This window comes from Leptonychotes weddellii, chromosome 4, assembly GCF_054177405.1.
Source record: "Leptonychotes weddellii isolate Sample4059 chromosome 4, ASM5417740v2, whole genome shotgun sequence".
Taxonomy (NCBI): Eukaryota; Metazoa; Chordata; class Mammalia; order Carnivora; family Phocidae; genus Leptonychotes; species Leptonychotes weddellii.
This window is the reverse complement of record NC_138372.1, coordinates 104,114,507-104,133,478: the sequence shown is the minus strand read 5'-3', so window position 1 is coordinate 104,133,478 and position 18,972 is coordinate 104,114,507. Positions and strand designations below refer to the sequence as shown.

The 18,972-nt window shown below is 45.9% G+C and overlaps 1 protein-coding gene across 1 annotated transcript; it reads left to right on the top strand.

Annotated features, from left to right (window-relative positions):
- The first annotated feature begins 1,721 nt into the window (after window positions 1-1,721).
- Window positions 1,722-17,598, top strand: SDR16C5 (short chain dehydrogenase/reductase family 16C member 5). Its single transcript, XM_081817202.1, has 7 exons — window positions 1,722-1,906; window positions 6,471-6,817; window positions 9,609-9,740; window positions 12,015-12,114; window positions 14,095-14,239; window positions 15,063-15,188; window positions 17,324-17,598. Exons 2-7 carry the CDS (start codon window positions 6,485-6,487, stop codon window positions 17,415-17,417), a joined length of 930 nt encoding a protein of 309 aa, XP_081673328.1. The 5' UTR covers window positions 1,722-1,906; window positions 6,471-6,484; the 3' UTR covers window positions 17,418-17,598.
- The last annotated feature ends 1,374 nt before the right edge of the window (window positions 17,599-18,972 follow it).

Below are 18,972 nucleotides of genomic sequence, written 5' to 3'. Positions count from 1 at the left end.
GGTGGTGGGTATTGAGGAGGGCACATTCTGCAAGGAGCACTGGGTGTTATGCACAAACAATGAATCATGGAACACTACTTCTAAAACTAATGATGTAATGTATGGGGATTAACATAAGAATAAAAAAAATGAAAAAAAAAGAAAAGTCTATTGTATTATAGAATTATATTATATTTTATTAATATTATAACCATTCACAGTGAAGAATAAACAGTCACTGCTGTCTCACTATATAAGATGCTTTAATATGAGACTCATTCCACATTTTGGTTTGAGTGCTCCCAGTCTGCAGACTTTCTGGTGTGTGTGCCATAAACATTTACTAATTACTAGTTCAGGGATTCATTGGTCTTATGTCTGTTATTTCTGAACTTTTGACACTAACACCCACACACGTGCAGTTCATGAATGAGTCTCCCCCTCACTCCCCAAAGCTCTGCAGCTCTCCAGAGCCAAACACCGAGCCTTGCACAGCACGAGCCCATAGGCAATGATTGCTGAGCTGAAACCACTACACACCCACCTGCCCATTCACCTTCAGACACACAACTATGCACTTTGCACAGCTCACCGCAGCCTGGAGAACACCTGTAACGCACTGGAATGACCTTCAAGGCTCTTCCCTGCACCGACTTTTCCAGGCTTATACAACCTGCGTGTTCCTTCTCACGGCCAAATAAAGAACAAATGTGCAGTTCCTCACACACCAATTGGCTAACCTGCTCTCCTTTGAGCCTTTACCACTTGTGTGTGTCTGACACAACCCTGAGTCAATTCCAAACACAGTCTTGTCCTGACTCTCCGGTTTTCCTTCAACACTCCATAATTTATTGATATTCCAGCTTCTTATGCCACCCAACAAACTCCACCCTGTATAATAAGCATTTCAGCAGTGATTTATTCTATATTAAGGATTAGCTAATGTTAACTGAACATTTTTTTTCTTGGCAGATACAACATTGCTTTATCTTCTAGATCCTTGTACACAGAAGTGTTCAATGAACACTGGTTGGACCAGAGTATGTTGTTGACTTTTTATCAACCTCATCTCCTTAGAACAAACTTCGCCTTCTCCTACTTCTTGGCCTCCTGCCAGTGCTGCACCCACTCCTGCCTAGCGCTCCACCCGCCTTCCAAGCGACTCTCCCACACCCACACTCCTTACAGCCACAGGGCCAGGGAAGCTGTTGACTTTGGTCCCAATTGCAGGAGTCAGATTCTGCTGGGAAACTCTGCATCTGTGCCCTGTTCTGCAAGCTGCAGAGAACTGACCTGGCTCCCTAAGCGCTCTCCGTCGTCCCCCATCCAAGGACTCCTGCACCTGCCTCCTTTTTGGTCTCTAACACAAGGGTTCCCACTGTGTTCCCACTGCTGTGCTTTGGAAACACACGGGAACCTTTTAAATGCTGATACTGGGCCCCTTCCAACCCAGAAATTCTGATTTAGTAATCCAGGATGCAGCCTGGATGTCGGGATTTTTCAACATCCAGGGATGATTCCAGTATTTGAAATCCCAGCGCGTTCGTCCAGCCGAATGCCCAGCCTCTAAAGCTGGCAGCCTGGGAAAGGAAGGAAGAAGGAAGGAAAGGAGGAAGGGAGGAAGGGAGGAAGGGAGGAAGGGAGGAAGGGAGGGAGGAAGGATGGGAGGGAGGAAGGGAGGGAGGGAGGGAGAGGGAGAGGGAGGGAGAGAGAGGGAGAGGGAGGGAGGGAGAGAAAGAGAAGTGGGTTTACCTGAGGCCCCAAGGCGGGTCCCCAAGGCGGCTCCACCCACTGCGCGGGCGGAGCCGTCCCACCTTGGACTCGGCTCGGAGATAAACTCCTGAACCTCCCCCAGCCGCGAGTCAGCGACGCGGTGCCCGTGGCAGACCCCTGCTGCTCGGCCGATTGCTAAGGCTGCGTGTCTCGGGTGAGTTCCCGAAGTCCGGACCCGGGGCCGGGCGAGACCTCCGTGAGGAGGTGGCGCTGGCCCGCTCCGAGGCCCCCGTGGCTGGGCGCCCTGCCGGCGGTAAAGCTGTGGCGGGGTGGCATGGGGGGGGGGTGCGAGAGAGGGAGCGCCGGTGAGCCCCGGCCCAGCGTCTGGGGGTGAGCCGGCGAGAGCGCCACGCTGCTCTCTGCTTCCGGGGCGCGTCTACCACTCCCTCCCCACCGCCCCCAATTCATCGGGTACCTCTTACCAGGGCAATTTGCTGTGTCCTGGCCTGGGAAGCAGAAGACACCGGTCTATATTGCACCAAGTTAGTTCAGCACTTTTTTTTTTTTTTAAGTAAACTCTATGCCCAACGTGGGGCTTGAACTCAGGACTCTGAGATCGAGTTGCTGATCTCCCGACTGAGCCAGCCAGGTGCCCCAAGTTAGTTCAGCTTTTGAACTAAGTAGTCAGGCTGTGGGATGGAAGCATCAAAGAAGTGTGTAACCCGATTAAATTTAAAATGCTCTGTAACTTACTAAGAATTTACTTTTGTTTGTAAGTATACTTACTATCACATCTTTCGTTGCTATGGGCAGGGATCATAATTCATATGCTAGCAGGAACACCAATCATAGCTCTAGCTAATGCAGTCATTTTGCTGTTGTTATGGGCCTGGCATTGTTCTAGGAAGGCCTCCACATTATGGGCATTAGGAGTGGAGGTGGAGATGATGTGTAACCTGGCAGGTGTTGAAATCCAGCCCAACTCCTCTTGCCCCATCCCCACCCCCACCCTATACACCCTGGGGGGAGGAGCTGTGTGCAGGGCAATGGAAACGGTCCCCCCCCCCAATTTGCTCAGAAATTCCAGAAGGGATCATAGGGTTGGTATTACACACCTTAATACTTTACCTGTATTAAGTCTTTTAATTTCCACAGCTCCCCCATTGGTGCATCCTGCGGAATCCCCTTATTTAGAAGAGGAAACTGAGGCACAAAAGATAAAATACTTTTAACCAAGGCTGCAGAAAAGTCAGTGGCAGATCCAGAATTCCAACCCAAACTTTAATCTCTACACCGCACTACCTGTGCAGATGCCCGACAGACACCCTAAACCCCAAATGAGGGAGATCTCAGGATGCCAAGCTCTTAAGAACCTAGTAAGCATCAGCCGAGACAGCAATAAGCGGTAAGACCTTGCTCTAGGTCTTACATCATGCCAACACTGAGACAGTGGAGTGCTGAAGTCTAGGGCCTCTGGCATCAAGAACCTTCCCCCAGGTCAGTGGTTAGACTTTTAGCCACCCACATGGTGTTGGAGCCCACAGAGGAAAGAAATAGACCTCTGTCCCTCTGGCATGAACTCTCATAGTGGTGTGCCTGAAAGGGGGCATGGATGAGCTGGTGTGGGTCTTCTCGTGGAAGAGTGTTGGCCATACCCAGGTTCTGCCTGGGGAGGGTGCCCCATTAATGTGGGAAGCCTGACCCTCATCCTTGCAGGTCTGAAGACGCATACTCCACGACTGAGCTTAAAATGAGAGTCTGAAAATCACCGTTTGCCTTTCAGGGCACCTTCCTTCCAAATTCTCTAGAGCCTGAGAGGCTCTTTTATAAAAGGGGAGGGCTTTTATTCATTCATCAAATCATCCAGCTCAATCATCCAAAGCTACTAGGTAAAAATAAATCCGAGCAAAGATGGCAGAGAGTTTGAGGGCCATTTCATCCAAAGCATGGTGAAACCCAGGGCTCCACCACAAGAACTCCCTTTGACCAATACATCCATGCCCCCTACCACCCACATTCTAATTCTCTGGACAGACAGCATTAGACACACTGGCCAAAATTACCTCAAGCCTCAAACTCTTCCATCCCTCTGTTGGTCAAGCTGCTCCCAGATCCCTCTACCTCTAACCATTCATCATTTGGCCACTGGCTCAAATGTCACCTTCCAGTGAATCTCTCTTGTTGCTTCTTCCCCAGCACCCAATCTAAAACAGATCTCCCCTCTACTCTCTATAGCACCCTGTAGTTTTCTTTGTAGTACGACGGCTTGTCATGATGTATTTATTTGCTCAATGTCTCTTTCTTCAACAAGACCCTTGGCTCATGAGGGCAGTAATCACGGAATCCTCAGCCCCAATGCCCAGCATCAGACCTGCACGGCATCAGGCCTCAGTAAATATAATAAATGACCTCAGCTGACCCTGCACTAACTAGCACCGGGACCTTGGGTAAGCTACATGCATACTCTTTCTGATCTTAAGTCCCATCTGTCCAATGAGCCAAGAAACAACAATTTAGGTCACAACAATTTCCTAAGGGCCTTGCCATGCTCCCAGCCCTGCTGTTGATGAATCTATCCACCCATCATCATGAACAGTGACTAGTCTATCCTCAGCCAAACTGCAAAGTAAGTGAACCTGCTGGTTCTTTAATGAAGGACATCTGCCCTCAGCTGTGCCTCTCAATTGGACACCCCATTCAGGGAAGCCTCCCACCCCCAGCACAGGATGCCCCTGCTAAATATGTCTTCTCATCCTGTAGAAAATAAGACCTTCCCTTCTTTCCCAGCTGCTTTTTAGTAGAGCCTCTTAGAAACCCATTCTCACTAAAGTGATAACAGGATATAAGCTATAGCCTCGTATGAGTTTGTCAAGGGGAGGACTTTTTTTTTTTTTTAAGATTTTATTTATTTGACAGAGAGAGACACAGCGAGAGAGGGAACACGAGCAGGGGGAGTGGGAGAGGGAGAAGCAGGCTCCCCGCAGAGCAGGGAGCCCGATGCGGGGCTCGATCCCAGGACCCTGGGATCACGACCTAAGCCGAAGGCAGACGCTTAACGACTGAGCCACCCAAGCGCCCCAAAGGGAGGCCTTTTATTCATACAGCAAACATATTGGGTGATTTCTCCATGAGCAGTACTCCGTATCTGAGAAACATGCTAACATCCATAAAGCACTTACTGGGGGTTCGCATTGCAGTCCTGCACGCAACATTCATTCTCATTTCATCTGTAAAACCACCCTGTGCTACGGGACCAGTAGATATGTGGAGAGCGAGGCCCCGAGAGGCTAGTAGCCTGCCCCAGATTTCACAGGTAGGCATGGGCAGGGCAGGACAGCTATCCACTCTGTCTCTCACCTATATTCTACAGTGCCAAGGCTGTGGTCTTGCACTTGTGGTCAGTGGTGTGGGATGGAGGTCTCAGAGTCTGGGGAAGGGGGGGTATCCCATGCTTACAGCGAATCTGTTGGAAAAGGTTTAGAACATCAATTACTCCTTTTCAAGTATGTTCTACAAATAGGATTTTACATTTTTTTTTCCTTGAATCTCAAATATTTTTAAGCTTTTTACTTGGGTATAGTTGACACGCAGTGTTACATTAGTTTCAGGTGTACAATATAGAGATTTAACAAGTCTATACGTTATGCCGTGTGCGCAAGTGTAGCTATAATCTGTCACCATGCTACACTATTACAGTACCATTGACTATACTCCCCATGCTGAGCCTTTTATTCCCATGACTTACTCATTCTATAACTGGAAGCCTGTATCTTCCACTCCCCCTCACCCATTTCCCCTGTCCTCCTACCCCTTCTCCCTCTGGCAACCACCAGTTTGTTTCCTGTATTTATAGGTGTGATTCTACTTTTTTTTGCTTGTTTATTCTTTTTTTTTAGACTCCATGTATGAGTGAAATCGTATGGTATTTGTCTTTCTCAGTTTGACTCATTTTACTTAGCATTATGTTCTCTAGGTCCATCCATGTTGTTGCATGATCTCATCCTTTTTTAAAGCTGCATAATATTCCTCTGTGTGTGTGGTGTGTGTGTGTGTCCCCTACATCATCCTTATCTATTGAACATTAGATTTTAAATAATGACACAAAATTAGAGAATGACTGTGCAAATTAAAAAACACAAACCCAGGGGCCCCTGGGTGACTCTGTTGGTTAAGCGTCCAACACTTGGTTTCAGCTCAGATCATGATCTCAGGGTCATGAGATCGAGCCCTGCATAGGGAGGGAGTGTGCTTCTCTCTCTACACCTCCCCTTCTGCCCCTCCCCACTGCTAGTGTCGCTCTCTCTCTCTCAAATAAATAAGTCTTTAAAAAAATAACAACAACAAAACCCCACAAACCCAAAAGGAGACAAAAGTAAAACCAGAGAGGTAGCTGTTACCACATAAACATTACAACATAGTTATGACTTTGAACATAAAAGCAGTCAACAGGACTTGGGATTATTATGAAGAAAGCTTAACTGTGAGAAATAATTAAGTTCTCCTTCAGGTTAAATGTTGGTGTGGTTACAGTTCCTGGTTAGGGAAACTTTCTGTCCTGTACAACACTCAGATGCAGGCTCAGCTTCGGGCTGTGAATGAAGCTGGCCAAGACACAGGCCCTGTGTCTGCCTTAGTTCAGAGTCTGCTACCAAGAGAGCAGCTTAAATAACACGGCCCCCTTTCTGCTGCTATCTCAGAAAACGTGAGCTCCACATCGTCCACACGCTCACAGGGAATGGTCACGGAGCTCTTGATGTGGGGTCTCTCTTCCTTTATAGGTCTCAGCCACAACATGGCTTCCAACCTGAAGTCAGCCAAGAAATTGATGGTTTTCTTAGGAAAATCAATGATTGCTTTTCTGGAGACGATGATTTTCATCATCATCCCCAGACCACGGAAGAACGTTGCTGGTGAAATCGTGCTCATCACTGGCTCTGGGAGCGGACTGGGAAGGTTCTTGGCCCTCAAATTTGCCCACCTTGGATCCGTGCTGGTTCTCTGGGATATCAACGAGGAGGGGAACGAGGACACGTGCAGGATGGTGCGGGAAGCTGGGGCCCCAAGAGTTTATGCCTACACCTGTGACTGCAGCCAAAAGGAAAACGTATACAGAGTGGCCGAGCAGGTAGATCTCGCGTCTCGCTGTTCCCTGTGGGTAGTGAGCACTATATGCAGATACGCACACGTGCCTCCATTTCTCTGTCTCTTTGCCTTGCTCAGTGCAATTTGCCTGTCTCCAACATTCCTTTAATTTAAAAAATATTGGGGAGTGGGAATTCGGATTTTTGAGTTGTCACCGTATACAATACACCACACAAAGCACCCCATCTATATTACATCCTAATCCTATAAAGTGAGGTCCATGACTATCTCTATGTCACAGATAAGGAAACCAGGGCTTAAGGAGGTAAGTAGCTCCCCTAAGAAACGTCTACTAAGTAGCAAAGATCCAGCTCAGCCTTGAGTCTGTTGACTCCGTGCACATACCAGGCAGTACGGGCCGGCGCTGGCCCCTGTTACCATATAGGAGGTAGAAGGTGGCCCCCTTCGTGGAGGAGAAGGGAGACATAGAGATATTGAATAATCTGCTCAGGGGTCCCAGAGCCAGCACAGGACGAAGCCAGAGCTTGAACCCGTCTCCGGCCTGAGCTGAAATCCAGCTATTTCCGCCACACCACAGGGCCTTTCACTTGAATATATATTTCTCTTAAGTAATCATAAGAAAATCAGAATATTTCATTCATCCCAAAGATGCTTAGCCGCAGTTGCTCCTTTGGTGATGATACAGCTGCACGTTCAAAGAAGGATTTCAGGAAATCAAAACCCCAGTAAGCAGCGGTAAGAGGTTTTTTTTGTTCATCGAGGTGCATACTTGCTTGCTGCCTCTTTTCCCTCATAAGACTTTTCTCTATCCCCCCATCGGCACATCACTCTCGTGAGCCATCTTTTTGGCGGCCCCCAGAATTCCCCAATTTAGTGAGAAGGAAGGAACCAGACTGGCCTGCGAAGAGCAGCCCAGCCCCATCGGAAAGTTCTCGCACAGCTTCTCGGCCCCTACCCCGAATCCCTTGCCGCTTCCCGCTTCACTTCCTAGTGGTAAGCTTGGCAGGTCATCGGCAGGGGAGTGTGTAGCTTCTGTTGAAATTTGTCTTTAAATTCTATACATCTGTGACTACCATCTCCAGTCCCAGGAGGCCCGGTACAGTCTGGAGACCCCAACCTGATAAGCTAGCACCTCCCTCAAAGTGCAAGTGTGTCTCTCTCCTACAGCCGACCTCGCAGATGAATCTCTGTGCACTTAGAGCCCTAATCACCTGGCCTGTTCCCTCGATGCTTGACGGCAAACAACTTCTCTAGCCACTCTTTTTTTTTTTTTTAAAGATTTTTTTTATTTATTTATTTGAGACAGAGAGAACGAGAGAGAGAGAGCACATGAGAGGGGGGAGGGTCAGAGGGAGAAGCAGGTTCCTTGCTGAGCAGGGAGCCCGGTGCGGACTCGATCCAGGGACTCCAGGATCATGACCTGAGCCGAAGGCAGTCGCTTAACCGACTGAGCCACCCAGGCGCCCATCTCTAGCCACTCTTAAGCAATAATTGGTTCTCATTCAAATGCTGAAGACCATCCAATATTGAGCAAGTTAATACGAGGCCCTCTATAAATAATTGCCTCAGGTAGGCCTAGTTGTTTCTAGCCTTGACTGCTGTTCAGCTTGAATTTGACTAAATATTTTTCACCACTCTCCAAATAAAGCTCAAAGTCAGATTTGTTTCCAGTGCTTTTATCTGAAAATGCTACCGTAAAAGGTGAGGTTTCCTTGGTCTCTGTTTCATCCTAGATTTTCCCTAGGCTGCCGATCTACTTGGCTCATAAATCCCTACCACGTCACCCTCGTTGCTGGGGCTCAGGCCTTCCAGGGCAGCGGATGAGGTGGTGGCTTCCACCTGGCTTCAGTAATACATCCTGCTCTGTGCCAGACGGTGCCATCCGTGTAGGGAGGTGCACAACACACGTGCACACGCATGCACACACACAGCTAGAGATGTAAAGGGTACTGCCGTGAGCTTCTTGTTCGGCCCAGGATAGCGGCAACCAGGGGTTCTCTCTGATCTGGGGACAGAGCCCCGGCTTGGGATACAAATTACAGTAATGAAATTCAAAGCACAGAAAGGAACGAAGGGACATCACCATCTCCTGTCTCCAATCCTGGCAAATCCTGCACTCACTTCTGCCCTAAGGGCTAGGATTACAAGCTGAAGATTTACTATAAGCGAAAGGCTCCAAGGTCCCACCCAGAAATTTTCTTTCTTAAATGCAAGTTATGGAGTACCTACTGTGGCTAGCGTTACAGAAGCAAATGGGGCTTACTCCGATCCTCCCTTCACATATCTTAACACCTAGAAGCCTGTGGTAGGGAGAAGGAAACCAGCTCGTTGGTACAAGCAGGACAGACAGGTTCTGAGCTGTGCCGTGTGCATAAAACCCGTTTAGGAATTTTGTGCTTCCTCCGTATCTTCCTACTCCACCCCATCTCGGTGTGTGCTGGGTCTTGATTTATATGGCATGGCTGTAATGCCTTATGTCCTGTCACAATGACTGAAATAAATCTACTACTTACGCAGATACTGAAACAAAATGACTAGAATAGCTCTAACTGCTCTACCTGTTAAGGAAAGTAGCCCTGCCATGTTGGAACCATCCTAAGAAGGGGGGAAGAAATGAGAAGAAAAGCATCAGACATGGATCTCTGACGCACTGTAAATTCAGCAAAGGAAATAAAGCATACTCTGTTTGCAGAGTGCATAAACTCCATCTGAGTTAACTAGGATAAGGAAGCATGTAAAACTATGGGAAATTCAAACTTAGATCATGTAAAGAATTACTCCATGGGTGGTGTTGCTCTTGTTACTCAACGCAGGTTAAAAAAGAAGTTGGCGATGTCTCCATCCTAATCAACAATGCTGGAATTGTGACAGGCAAAAGTTTCCTCGACTGCCCAGATGAGCTGTTGGAAAAGGCTTTCGATGTGAATTTCAAAGCACATTTATGGGTAATTATTTTTTCTTCTCATGATAAATCTAAAGTTATTCTGAATTTAGAAGTACCTTCCTCTTGTTATCTTACGATTTTTTTTCTTCTCTAGCCAAAGCACAGACTTCTCAATTTTAGATTTGTCCCAGTCTACCCAGATGTCCCCACGCCCCCCCCCCACCCCGATCCAACTTAACCTGCACCTGCCTGAGCCTCTGCTAAGGAATCCTGCCAAGACACAATTGTCCCATGGTTTTACTGTCACTTATTGATTGCCAACCTATGTTGGGTGCTATCCAAGGCACCTCCTGTATCATCCTTGAAACAGCTCGGTGAAATAAGGGATCAGAAGAGTTAAAAGATTTGCTCAAGGCTACACAGAAATGATAGCACGTAGACATGACCAGGGAGATCTTACAGTTTGCCTAAGCTGGAACTCTTTTGAAAGTGGAAAAGGTAAATAATAATAATAACAATAAAGAAAGTGAAAGAGGGCATTATCAATAAACAAGCATTAATCAGGTCTAGTCTGGGCAAACGAAGACATACAGTCACCTCACTCAGTATCTAAGCAGGCAAAAGGGAGTTTCTACCAGTAGCCTGGGTGACTTTAAAGGGCACAGGACAGGTGCCTCGGACATTAAGGGGCACAGCCCCTGACCTCCAACATGATATGCCCCTTGCAGAAGTTGGGTTTTCCTAGCTTTTGCTGAAACCAGTCTTGCCACGCCTCCCCACCCATGCGCATGCCCTCCCTTGCCTCTCCCTGCTGTCCTGGGCAGCCCTTGGCTGGGAGGGAGTATTTGCTGGAGAATTCTGAGCTCCCCTCCATCCTCCTTATACCTCCCTACCCGGACTCCCCGCCCAACTCTCATTTGGCAGCCTTCACATGTTATTTGGACTTTGTCGGTTTCTGTCCCCTAGTTTCACCAAAAGTGTCCTGGCACGGGTGGCATTGTTGGTGTTCTGTATTATTTCCAGAAGAAAGATGGAAAGATTCAGAACTAAGTGACCACCATGTTCCTTTGGGAGCTACTGCAAGTGATTTATGTTGTCTTGTCCCAAATATCCCTCTCCTTCATTAGAAGGAAGTTAGATTCTTTGGCCAGAATGAAGATAAAACCATCATCTCATTAATAGTCTCCACTTCTGCTGCGTTCTTTTTCCTCCTCGGTCTCCTCTTTCTCTTCTTTCTCTCTCTCTTCCTCTAGCTGTCCCCAGAATGCTGGTGTATCCCTGGCCCCCATCATTCTCACTCTGGACGCTCTTTCTGGGCAAGTCCACGTACGTTCTTTGAGCCTCTGCATGGAGTAGACGCTTAACTGCCAATGGGTCGAGGGCTCCTGGTGACTGTACTCCCAAGGGATGCGTCCCCAGGGAGAAGTAAAGAGACTCACCGCAGACCATCGGAACTCAGGGAGCTTTTTATTATGCTGCTCTGTTGGCTCGTTTTGATTTTCCACCTCTCTCTAAGTGTTAGTTTCTCTCGGAAAGTCATCGTGATGCACACAAAGGTTGTTTGACTTTTATAAGAGATCCCTTTTCTCATATTTATTCATATGATTCAAATTTGAAAATAAACATGAAATAGAAATTCACATAAATATGCAAGTATTCCTGTTTGAGGAGTTATTTCTGCGTTGTAGAGCCTATCTTCTATCAAAGCTCATCTCTCTCTCCTTTACCTTCTTTTTCCAGGTCCCACATCAAAGGTGAAGGTGCTCTATAGTACTGAGGACACAGCACACATCCTTTCTTTCTAACATATCCTCTCTACTGACATGGAATCCAAATTAGAAACCACTATTCAAAGAAGTAGAGATGAATTTCAAAACAAAGTGATATTTTTAAACTGAAGCCTATAATGGTATGGTCCTATGAACAATGTTCAGAAAAATTTGAAATCCAAATATGATCCAAGGGGCGGAAAAGACAATATAAATCTAAATAATCATATCTCCGAGTACTCTTACTGGTTTGTGGATTGTGCCTGCCACAGTTAAGATTCTCCGATACTGCTTGAATTAATGTATGAATATTGCTTTTCAAAGTCACATATGAACAAAATATAATTCTAAATAAATTATTTTTAATAATATTGGAACTGCCATCACGAAAATACTGATTTACCAGGTTGAACAAACTAAGAGGCTTACTTGCCAGATGTTCACATTTTTATACCCCAGTGCCTTCAAATATTTTTAGGAGCTTAAAAGATTCTTTTCATCACAACAGTCATATAAACATCTGAAAAAAGTATAAAATGTTAACAGTTCTTCCTTGCTCTTCTTAGACTTATAAATCCTTTCTACCTGCTATGATCGCTAATGAGCATGGACATTTGGTTTGCATTTCAAGTTTAGCTGGATTAACTGGAATAAATAAACTGGCAGGTAAGAGAAATGTAATATTTAGCAGTTGCAAAAAGTTTTATAACTTTATCTTACTTAGCTCTGAACAATTAGCATTGATTTGATGTACCAGTGATAAAGGGTTATAAATTAAGAGACATATTCAATAAGGTATGTGGTTGAGAACATATTAGATTTGCTTACACGCAGTTGAACTTTGCACTTTGGAATCATTAGGTCAGTGCAATCCCCTGGGCTTTCAAAAAAAGAGAAAGAGAGGGTGTCTGGGTGGCTCAGCCAGTTAAGCATCTGCCTTCGGCTTAAGTCGTGATCCCAGGGTCCTGGGATCAAGTCCTGCATTAGACTCCCTGCTCAGCGGGGAGTCTGCTTCTCCCTCTGCCTCTCCCCCCTGGCTTGTGTGAGCTTACTCGCTCTCTCTCTCTCTGTCAGATAGATAGATAGATGATTGATAGATAGATGGATGGATGGATAGATAGATAGATAGATAGGTAGATAGATGATAGATAGATAAAATTTTTAAAAGAGGAAGAGAGAGAACTTACTGATAAATTCTTTTTATGCAAGTGATTAGAGTAGTCACCATCTGGGGGACCCCTGGCACTGTTATCAGGATGGTAAGGAGGAGCACTCTGCCTTCTGAAATTTCCATTAAGTGGTCTCCTTCGGCTGGGGGTTTGGAGAAAGTTTCTCCAGCCCAAAAAATCTAAAATTAACCTCTCTGCTTTTCCATTGGTTGTAGACTCACAGCTCAAGATGCACAGCAGTGGTCTTAGCATGGTTCATCTCAGTTATGGGAACAGGGTTTTCAGAACCACCAGTCACCCCAAATTTTACCTGTCTATACACATCTCCCGGTACACGGGATTCCCCTTTCTCCATCCTTCTTAGAATTCACTGGTTTTATTGTGACCTCACGGGTCTCTGAGCTCCTACAGGTCTATTTGCAGGTCCTATGAATCCTTTTCCTGGCACAATATCTCTATCTTAAGATACAAGACTCTCCCATGCCCATGTTCACCTTAGAAACATGTGTAAGACTTTTGTAATTCTCACCCTGTGGATCTTGGCACCCCTGCATCAGAATCAGCAGGCATGCTATTTAGAATGCAGATTGCCTGAGTCCTTGGCTGTTTCTGCTCATCTGAATTTCAGAGATGCAGGGGCTCAGTGAACTGCATTAATGCCCCATGACTCAGGTTCTCCTAGAAGCTGCTCAGGACTCCCCTCTCCTCTTCCCTTCCTCTACTGTCTAACCCACCACAATCTAGGGACCTGACTCTTGCCGATGGTAGTGTCTACTTCTGACCATGTGAGGAAAAGGAGAGTCAGAGTCCACCGACATGCAATTTCTTCTCCAAATATTTCCATTCTTCGAGTTCAAGATTCAGGTGTTTATTTGAAGTGAGTGTGATTGTAGGCTGAAAGCTCAAAACTGACATGGATGCCACTTTCCATGCCCCCTGCATTTTCAAGATGTGTAAGAGGTAGAGGTTGACGTTTGCCAGTCTGTTTTTCTCTAGCAAAGGGAAGAAAGAGTCAGAGTTAGAAGAAAATTTGATCTGAGTATCACAACCCATGGTGATCTCGCTTGCCTGGACTCCTACATCCCTTATTATTTTATTTCTTCTTTTGTGTGTCTCCCTGTCCCGATGGTCTTGAAACTCTTTGGGACACACATGTCACTGCCCCGTGGAACAGCTCCCACAGTGTCTGACCACTTGTCGGGGTGGAAGTAAAGCCTTGCAGTGTGACCTGCAGGAGGCTCCCCGCAGCCCTGCGTCTCCCGAAGGGCACTTGGTCCTTGTCAACCGACCTTTAGGTGATGGTGCTCCTCCCCACTCGTTCCTCTCTTCCTCCAGCGGGTGCAGACCATGATCATACAAAATAAGAACTCTGAAATCATTGTCCCATTCTCTGTGTGTGTTCGTGTTACGAGGAAACCTTGACATAATGCCATTTAAAAACTCTAGAATATACATTACCGTTGTTTGCCTTTTTCAGATTACTGTGCAAGTAAATTTGCAGCCTTCGGATTTGCTGAATCTGTATTTATAGAAACAATGGCCCAGAAACTAAAGGGGATAAAAACCACTATTGTGTGCCCATTTTTAATGAAAACTGGAATGTTTGAAGGTTGTTCTACTGTGTAAGTATGTCCTTTGATTTCAAAGAAACTACATTTTTTAAAATGATTGAAAATGATTAAAAATTATTTTATTTTGTTCTATCCATTAACATTGTTTAAAAGGTATTCCTTAGGATTCAGCCTGATTTATAAGTGATTTCAGAATTGTTTCTTTCTTCAAATGTGTTTGTGTTTAAGATACTGAGTTTAAGGGGGGTGGTTTATCTAGGCGGGGTCCAACTCCTACCGCACCATAGCCAGGTCTGCTAGCCATCTCCCCAGCATTCCTGGCCATAGTCTGTCTGTCCCACCAAACTCCCTGACTGACTCCACGGCAGGACTGAAAATTACTGGAGCGGGGGGACACCAGTGCCCAACTCTGCATCTCACAGGGATGAAAGGAAGTTGTTCAATATGGTTTCACATAGATGCATATACTGTATCACTAGGGGCGCCTGGGTGGCTCAGTCGTTAAGCGTCTGCCTTCAGCTCAGGTCATGATCCCAGGGTCCTGGGATCGAGCCCCGCATCGGGCTCCCTGCTCGGCGGGAAGCCTGTTTCTCCCTCTGCCACTCCCCCTGCTTGTGTTCCCTCTCTTGCTGTGTCTCTCTCTGATAAATAAATAAAATCTTTAAAAAAAAAAAAAAAGAATCATCATTTGCCATTTCAAAATAAAGTTGTTACTAGCACGTTGATAATAAAGGAGTAAAGCTAGAAATAAATCAAATCTGGAAGGGAAAGAAGCAAATAAGTGATTATTATAGTCTTTTTAATCCCTAATTTATCAGATTTTTTTTAGTAATTTATTAACTTGGTTTTTTTGGTTTTTTTTTGAACTCCTTAGCCATCCTTTTCTGTTACCAGTTCTGGAACCAGAGTATGTAGCTGACAAGATAGTAGATGCCATCCTGGAAGAGAAAATATACTTAAATTTGCCAAGGGTTTTGTCCTTCTTGATGTTTTTAAAAAGGTAACAATATCAGCTTCCTATTACTTCTGTAATGAGCCAATCAACAACATATTTTCCTACCAGGAGGAGCCATTCTAAAAATGCCTGTTAGATGAACTCACTTTGATCCCTTCCTTGTGCCTGTTTGCTGACACGACCTCAAATTTGCATAGGTGCAGTGCTTCCCGTGAGTCTAGAAGATGGAACTGGATCCTGCCAGCCCTATCTTAGTATTGCATTATTGTTAGAGAGAAGTGGACTTACTGAATGATCTGTGGACGGACTGAAGTCATTTTTTTTTTTTAAGACAGATGGTCTTTTTTGTGGGCATCATAGAATAATCATGTTGGAACATATATTGTGTCCATGCTTCCTCAAGTACAGATCCCCAGAGTCAAGGGCAGACAGTAAGCCAAACATTTCAGGAAGTTGTAGTATGGGTAAAACTGGCAATAGAGGATAAATTTGAAGTATAAGAGGGTTAAAAGAGTTGGGGGCGGGGGACTGAAAAGCACCCGAGAGCATCTTTGCTTACCCTCTCTGCTCCCCATTGGATTTTAGTGCTGAGATCCATCAGCGGCAGTCTGCGACCAGGGGACCCAGTTCTAGGAAGGGTGATGCCAAATTGCTGAGCAGCTGCAAATTTCCCACTATCTCAATTCGTTTTCTGGACTGTAACAGGTCATCAAGTCATACGACACCCCCGCCCATCGGGGTTTCTGCTTCGCAAGGAAGCACATTCCGTTACTGAGCCACTTCTCTCCGTGGCGTTGAAATCTGTCTCGTTTTAACGTTCACTGGCTCTAACTTTACCCTCTAGCACTATGACTAATTCCATTCCTCTTGACAACAGTTCCTTAGTTATTTTAACATAGATATTATGGCTGGCAGCCACTGTCCTTCTTGCATGAGGAAATGCCTTTTTCTCTTCAGTTAATTGTATCTACTTTGTGCAATGCAACGAAATCATTCCTATATAAGACAGTATGGGTGTTCACAGGACAGTGGCTATCTGCTGCCTAATTGATAGAAGTATGTGGTATAGTAATGCCAACTGTAAAGAACATAGGACTTAATTTTTCTAATGTTTTTGAATAATCATAGAGGTTATATTTACTTTTATAAGATATTAGTTCTGGACCCCAAGAGATCTACATAGTTCCTGATAAGCATTTGGAAACACGAGGAAGTTCAGTAAAGGGGATGACATCACACATTCCCTCAAATATTCATTAGTAGGCATTAGAGAGCGCTTAATATGTGCCACGAAGGATCTGGGGTTACGGCAAAGAAAGAGAGAGACAAGAGTCCCTGCCCTCATGGAAATTTTCTTCTTGAGGGTGGGTGGCAGGGAACAGACAAAAAAGTTAAGTAAAAGAAAAGTCATGCTGGGTAGTCATAAGTGCTAGGAAGAAACATAAAGCAAGAAAGAGAAATCCCAGAGTGGGAGGCAGGAGGTAATTCAGGTTGAGCCCTGGTGTTCAGTGTGTTGCTCAGGGGAGGGATCATGGAAAAGGTAACATGTGACATCCTGGGGTGCCCGCAGATGGACAGTGAGCTCAGTGTCCTTTCCTTTACCCAATGCTGAGGACGAGTCTTAGGTTTACTGTGCCTCGCCTTGCTCTGCAATGTGAATGTCAGATGGACGGGGTCTGTGCTCTGTTGGGAAGGGTGAGTGGGGATGGAGAAGATGAGCAGTCCTACCTGGGTCTTGCCAAAGGTCTGGGGGCCTTTCTAATCCCCATAGGAGTCTCAGAAAGAGAGATTGATGACTTCATTTGATACCAGAAGAAATGGGCTTGAGGGCTAAATAATGGACCTGAGATGGCATGTTAAGTGACAAAGCTAGGATTCAAGCCAGGCTTATTCAACTCCACAAGACTTCACTGCTTCCTGTCAATCATTACATAGTTTGGAAACTGAGATGGGAAGTGAGTTGAATAAACGTAAATAAAGCCAGAAGAGATATAGAAACCCCGGGCCAGTGTCCTCCCACATAGCGGACAAGCCTCGAGGGATCCTAAAGCATGCACACTAATGTGTGCATATGCCAGTGACTTCCATCTACAACAAGTCAGTGACGCTGCATTTTGGCTGAGTTGGTAAAGGTGCTTCCATGATAATAACCAAGAAAACCTCTCTTATGTTCTCTTTAGTATCTTGCCTGTCAAGGTGTCAGTTCTTCTGGCTGACTATCTGGGCGCCCTGAATGTAATGGATGGCTTTGTTGGCAAGAACAAGAAAAACTAAAGACCAACTCAATGGCTGATACCATCTGATACCCAGCGTTCCATAATCCTGATTTCAATGAAGAAAAGCATTTTTGTCCAACAATGTATCTGGAAACTACAAGTACCATTCTTTTTCTGCTCCCTGGACTACTATTTTCAACCAATGCCTTTGAAAATAATGTTCCTACCTGCTTTTTGGTTGGGTTTTTTTCTTTAATTAAAAAATATTGCCCGTTTTTGTCATGTCTGCTTGCAACCGATGTGTAAGAAAAAGAATCCTTGGCGGGGGGGAGGAGTAGGAGACCTGGATTTCGTCTGATCTCAGGAATTCAGCTAGATAGGGATCAAACCATTCTGAACACCTACAAACTCAACAGGAGATCAAAGAAAAGAATAGCAACAACTCTCTGAACAGAAAAGCGACCACTTTCTGGAAGGTAGGATGTGCGGAGAAGTGAATCCGAGGTGATATTCAGGAGATAGACTGCGGGAGGGAGGGGGCCTCAGTAGGAGAGCAGCAGAGCACAAAATTGGAACTTTTAGAAGTTCGCTCCGCTGAGGGATGTCGCTCCAGTGGCTAAGCAGGGAGTGAAACCCTCGTGGGACAGTATTGTCTCAGGACCCTCGGGGTCACAGAAAGACCGGAGGTGCCTGAGTGCGGCAGAGCTCCCAGGTATCGGAGCGGGGAAGCCGGCTGCAGAGGCGGAGCCGAGGCATGGGCTCTCAGCTCGGGGTTGCCATAAACCATGATCCGCGGCACAGTCGGGCCACTGCTCTTCCAGCAGGGACCCAACAAGCGGCAGATCTGGGGAGACTCCCCTTCCTCCCCTGGGAGGAGCGGCGCGGGAGCACACTGCAAGGATTTGCTGGGTTTGGAGACTCCACACTGGGTCGGGTGCCAGAGATAGAAACGCTCAGTCACAGGCCAGGTGAGCATGGAGTGCGGCCGGAGACCAGGAAGATGGGAGTGACTGACTGCTTTTCTCTGGGGGCTCACTGAGGAGTGGGGCCCCGAGTTCTCGGCTCCTCCGGGGCAGAGATTGGGAGGCCGCCATTTTCACTCTCCTCCTCCAAAGCTGTAAGGGAAGCTTGCAGGGAACAAAAGCTCCGGAGAGCAAACCCGAGCAGATTACTTAGCCGGAGACGGGAGGGGGCAAGGGCGGGGCAATTCCGCCTCCGGCAAAGACATTTGGAAACCACGGCAACAGGACCCTCGCCCAGAAGATCAGCGAGAACAGCCAGCCAAGACCACGTTTACCGATCAATGAGAACGGCAGAACTCCAGTGCTAGGGGAATAATGCACATAGAATCCATGGCTTTTTTACCATGATTCTTTAGTCTTTCAAAGTAAATTTTTTTTAACTGTCTTTTTTTTTAAATTTCTTTTTCCCTTTTCAACCAACATCTTATCAATCCCTTTTTTAAAAAACATTTTTATTTTTCATTTTTAGAGTCATATTCTATCCCTTCATAGTAGTTACCCATATTTTTGGCATATATATATAAGTTGTTCTCTCTTTAAAATTTTGAGATAGTTTCTTCTAACAGATCAAAATATAGCCTAAATCTCTAG